The sequence below is a fragment of the Sceloporus undulatus genome, chromosome 2 (assembly GCF_019175285.1).
Source record: "Sceloporus undulatus isolate JIND9_A2432 ecotype Alabama chromosome 2, SceUnd_v1.1, whole genome shotgun sequence".
Lineage (NCBI taxonomy): Eukaryota > Metazoa > Chordata > Lepidosauria > Squamata > Phrynosomatidae > Sceloporus > Sceloporus undulatus.
This window is the reverse complement of record NC_056523.1, coordinates 4462959-4468579: the sequence shown is the minus strand read 5'-3', so window position 1 is coordinate 4468579 and position 5621 is coordinate 4462959. Positions and strand designations below refer to the sequence as shown.

At 45.5% G+C, this 5621-nt stretch overlaps 1 protein-coding gene across 3 annotated transcripts in view; it reads left to right on the top strand.

Annotated features, from left to right (window-relative positions):
* The first annotated feature begins 4064 nt into the window (after nt 1–4064).
* Nucleotides 4065–5621, top strand: part of LOC121923018 (H-2 class I histocompatibility antigen, Q9 alpha chain-like) — a 26270-nt gene continuing 24713 nt past the window's right edge. The window contains exons 1-2 of one of the 3 annotated variants that reach the window (XM_042453114.1): nt 4065–4334; nt 4962–5148. In XM_042453114.1, the coding sequence (XP_042309048.1) occupies nt 4259–4334; nt 4962–5148 (263 nt within the window). In that variant the 5' untranslated portion in view covers nt 4065–4258. Of the gene's footprint in view, nt 4335–4961; nt 5232–5621 lie in introns of all 3 variants that reach the window. The other 2 variants (XM_042453113.1, XM_042453112.1) reach the window with 2 other exon arrangements.

Below are 5621 nucleotides of genomic sequence, written 5' to 3'. Positions count from 1 at the left end.
ATGGATAAGTCGGCTCTGGGTTTTCGGGTCAATTTTTTGATTAAAATTTCTAGACTTACAGATAAGTATACTCAGTACAACAAAATACACAACTCACAAGCCGTGATACTTTGATTCGGATTTCCTGCATGGCAAGGGGTTGGACTGGATGTTCCTTGTGGTCTCTTCCAACTCTATGATGTTTATCACACTATGCTCTTAAAGAGGTACTATTCCAGTGTGACTCCTCTAGCAGCCTCCTGTTGCATGCTGGGATTGGCAGTTTTAAGGAGCTGAACTTCTCTGCCTGAGAATTCTAAATACCCCTCCTTAAAACTGCCAATCCCAGCATGCAACAGGAGGCAGCTAGAGGAGTCACACTGGAATAGTACCTCTTTAAGAGCTCGTCTGATAAACACCTATGATTCTATGATACCCTTTTTTAGGCCAACTCCAAAGCATATAATACATTATAACCTTTAGAAGCTTCACTAGCTTTTCTCCTGTATGATTTTTAACATCTTTGCCAGATGAACAAGCCAATGAAACTGTAAAAGCTTCACAAAGTATTTTATGCTTTGGAGTCGGCCCAAAAAAGAGACTGTTGAGAAATCCAACTTGAGAGGGATGAAAGAGAGAAGGCATGCCAGAAAATTATTATTGTAACCTCCTAAAGAAAGTTATTTCTCATTTATGTGTCCATAAGACTGTTATCTGCCTAGTCATCTTACGTTTTGTATTTTCTTTCAGAAATATATGGGACAATGATAACAAAATAATGTTTTTAAAAAGAGAGAAAGAGAGCAAAACCAGGAAACCACCAAGGGACTTTCCCATTTGACTCAGAGATAGTCTACATAGGAACAAACTGAGGCTTGGTAAAGCCTGGAGCAAAGGCCATTTGGAGGCAACACAGCAGAGTAAAGAGAAGACAGTCAATCCCCAGCCCTTTGGGAAACTTCATGGAGAGGAGAAAGCCTCCTTGGCTAGGCAGGCAGGGACACTTGGGGGATCAAACTCTGCTCTGTCATGTTGCTCTCATGAGCATTTTGTGTACTGAATCTCAGCCAAGATGCCTTCACAATATACCACTGTGACTTTCGGTTTTGTCTATGGCTGGTCTGCCTCATCCGGAACTAAGCTCTGCTCAGAAGCGAGGAAAGTTCTAAGGAGACGGCAGTTGCAGAGTATCTGCCAAGAACAGAAGCCATTTTGTGGAGGTCAGTTGGGAAGGTGAGACAGACACAAAAATGCCGCAGTCTGTTGGAAAGGGCTGCCTTAAGCATTCGGCTGGTTGACTATAGAAACATCATGTCACAAAGTCTGAAAGTTACTAAATATATCAACCTGGATCTTGACATTCTAGAGGTGATTCCACACCTTCCACGCATGAAGCATCTAAAAAACAATACTTGTCACTGCTGGGCACGTTTTAATTCATATATCCAAGCCAGAACATATCCTTTCCCCCACCATGGCTGATAATAGCTTATCCAATTTACTCAGAGCAGTGCTACTCAAAATGGTGGTCCCTGGACCAAAGGAATGCCCAATGGGCACAAATTTAGCACCAGTCCTTGTAATATTGGGGGAAAAAATAATTGCCAGCCCCCCATCTGAGAAATCCTGAGAAGCCCTGACTTTATGCATGAAGTGGCCTCTGTATGCACAAAGTGACCATTTTTGGGTTGGATATTTATATCCTGTAGGAATACTTAGGCCTCATTCACACTATATAATAAACCGATTTTTGCATTGGATCATTTTGAATCAACGGAGGTATTCGACACCAAATAGATGTTCAGATTTTGGTTGCTGCGATCGAACCTGCTTGTTTCAAAATGGATTCTCCATGTGCAACGCTACAGAGATGATTGCATCACAGGGAACCGAATCCAATCAACAATGTGTTTGCACTTGCGTTGAACTGAATAAAAAGATGCAGTAAATGCCTCAGATTTGGAAGAACCAGTTTAATTGGATTTAATGCTGTCACCCTCCACAACTGCGTTGAAGATATTTGGCAGCAGTGTGAATAAGGGCCATTTAAAATGGTTTAAAATGGTTTGAAAACAGGTTTATTATGTAGTGTGAATGAGGCCTTAATGTTTCCATACAAAGTACAAAAAGTTTGTCTTCTTATGGAACTGACAAAAAGGGTAATCCCAGTTGATGGTTTTAACTTTTTGGATTAACAAAACCGTGATGGAATGTAGGAAACCCCAAGATAAGTGGATGGGGAAGTTGTCTGGGAACCTGGAAGGGGGCAGGTAGGAGAAAGGGTCTCCGTGGGACAAGCCATTAAACCACAGTTTCTTACTGCTGTTTATTACAAGAGCATGGCCTGGTAGATTTGCCATTTCTGGAAGTTATCAAGCAACAATGGGATCCCTGGCATTTGGTTATTCTCTGCAGGCTTCCTCCTCTGATGCTTGTCATGGACCTAATTCAAGGTCCCTGGCCCCCTCTGGTTCAGACATAGTTGTGTGAGGTGCCACAAACAACCTCCTGCAGCCCTCTCTGCAAAGAGCATCTCCAAAGCAGGGTGACCAGATGTTCTCCTTTTCCAGGACATGTCCTACATTTCAACCTTCTGTCCAGGACTGAATCCAACGTTCTCCATTTTGAGCATGATTAAAAAACCATTGAGTAACACCTATGTTATATCTATGACTCTATGATTCTAAGTGTTGGAAGGGGTTTTCCCCTTTCTTTCAGCCCAATGGACTAATGAAAGTAATGACTGAAACATTGATTCAGTCAAGGGTTTGTTGTTAGTAAAGTACAATTTCAAGCCTTTATTGTGATCAGAGTTCTGTAAATTTCTTACAAGCCAACAGGGCATTTTAATGAAGATATGTTCATCAGAAAAATATGGTTGAGTACATAATAAAACACAGCATATGTAATGTTGTTGTTGTTGTTGTGTGCCTTCAAGTTGTTTCTGAGTTATGGTGACCCTATCATGGAGTTTTCTTGACAAACTTTGTTTGGAGGAGGTTTGCCACTGCCTTCCCCTGAGGCTGAGAGAGTGTAACGTCTTGCCCAAGGTCACCCATTGGGTTTCCATGACCCAGCCGGGATTCGAACCCTGGTCACCAGAGGCCCAGTCCAATGCTCAAACCACTATGCCACACGCTGGCTCTCATCTGTAATACAGCTGCAAATAAGCCACATGAAATATATTAATATAATATATGACAACCAGTATGATGTGGTGGTTTCAGTGTTGGACTCTGACCCTGGAGAACAGGGTTTTATTCCTCGCTTGGGCATAAAAACCCACTGGAGTGATCCCAGGCAAGTCGTATGCTCTCAGCCTCAGGAGAAGGCAATGGCAAACCTTCTCTGGAGAAATCTTGCCAAGAAAACCCCAGGACAGCTTTGCCTTAGAGCTGCCATAAGTCAGAAACCACTTGAAGGCATGCAACATGCATGATATCTGCTTACTTTGCTCTCTCCTGCATGCACTCCCTCTCTCTAATAACAATAATAAATATACGCACATGACATCTGCTTGCCCTGCTCTCTCTCTCTCTCTCATATATATGTGTGTGGGTGTATGACATCCTGCTTACTCTCTTTCTCTCTCAATAATAATAATAATTAATAATAATAATAATAATAATAATAAACATGCACGTGATATCAGCTCGCCCTGCTCTTTATCTCTTATACTAATATACAGTATATGTGTGTGTGTGTATAACATCCTGCGTGCATCCTCTCTGTTTCATAATAATAATAATAATAATATACACATGACATCTGCTCTCCTTGCTCTCTCTCTTTCTCTTATGCTAATATCGGAGACATTCTGCAGGCTCTTTCCCTCTTTAATATAATATAATATAATACAGTATAGATGGCATTCGCTCACCCTGCGCCCTCTCTCTCTCTCTTATAATGGCATCACATTATAATGCCTATAGATGACATCGTCTACCTCTCTCTCCCTTTATTATAATGATATATACTCTAGTATCCTGTACAGTATGTCTCTAAGTCTGTGGCTGTTCCTCTGGCCAATGCTCCGAAGGGATTCCCCCGAAAGGACTTTCTCTTTCCCTTTCCAGCAGAGCTCTCACGCTGGCGCCTGGGCATCTCCCCAGCAACAGGTGACGTAAGCGAAGCTCTTTTTTCCGATTGGTGGGATGGTTCCCTCTCGGCCAATCTGGGCCTCGGCGCCAGATTCCTTGGCAGTGGCTTCGGAAGAGCGAAGGGAGAGGACGAAGTGAGCGCAGCAGCTGCAGCTGATTCTGGAGCGAAGGCAGGGGCCATGGCTCCGTCTCCTTCAGTCCTCCTTCTGGCGCTGGCTTCTTTTCTGCTGCTGCTGCTCCTGGGGAGCTCCCTGGGTGAGTGGGGCTGGGAAGGGAAGGGCTGCCAGGAGCCCCAGGAGCCCAGCCCCAGCAAGAAAGGAGGACTTTGCCAGGATTGTTAAACATGGTTTTTACTGACTGTCAAACCTTTAAAAGGCAGTCAGAGATTATGATAAGCACATTCCCTTTAAGGCAGCGAGAAGGACTTTGCCAGGGTCTTTTCCCCTCCTGGGATCCCTCCATCTCCCCTTCTCCTTTGGGGTGAAAGGCCTTTGAGATTGTAAGACTGAAGGCAGGGAGCAATGGTCTTCTTAACCCTTGGATAGTCGCTCTGAGATCATGTCTAAAAGAGCGGGGCATTATGCCCTATAGACTCACCTCTCAGTCGGAAAGTTTGAGCTCCAAAAGAGCTCCAAAAGCCTCGGTAGGTAGACATAGATGGGTCGGTAGGGGAATAGTGCTCCCTGGGCTTTGGAAAAGACGGCGGGGAAGGGAGGGAGGGAGGGAGGGAAGAGAGAAGGGGAGGGAAACCGGGGCTCCATGCCCCCCTTTTGCCAGCCATGATGATCCTTGGGGAAAGTTGAGGGGAAGGGAGGGAAACTGGATGGAGGGAGCCTTCTCATCCGAACAAGGCCTGACTCTCTCTCTCTCCTTCCTTTCCAGCCTCACACTCCCTGCGCTATTTCTACACAGGAGTGACAGGATCCAGCCAGGGCCTGCCCCAGTTCAGCATCGTGGGCTACGTGGATGGTCAACCCATATTTCACTATGACAGCGACACTAAGCAGGCCTTGAGAAAAGCGTCATGGATGGAGAAGGCGGGGGAAGAGGATCCTGAGTACTGGGACAGGCAGACCCAGGCAGCACAGAACGCGGAGCAGGTGTTCAAAGCGAACCTGGTGGACCTTGCAAAGTACTACAACCAAAGCGGAGGTGAGTGAGGAGGGGGGAAACCAATAGTCCCCTCTCCCCCATAATGATCCCTTCCAGGGCCAGGAGATGAAGAGGGTGGGCAGCTGGCAAGGAGAGATCCAAGGCAGGCAAATCTACCCTGAGAAGTGATGCGCTGTGGATTTGCCCTCTTTTGGATGAACTGGCAAAATGTGCAAAGTGAGCTCAGACCCTGGCCCTTATCAGATGAGTCTGGAACTGGGGGTCTTCCGCACTGGGTGGTTCGAATTCACGTTATTTCGCACAATACCATCATACCAGCATTCGAATGGCCCAATCTGCACTCACGTGAATGCGCGAGATGCCGAACTGAATGCGTACTGGCTCCTCTTTTTGGAGCGTGTCGGCCAGTGCGCTGATAAGGGGATTGGC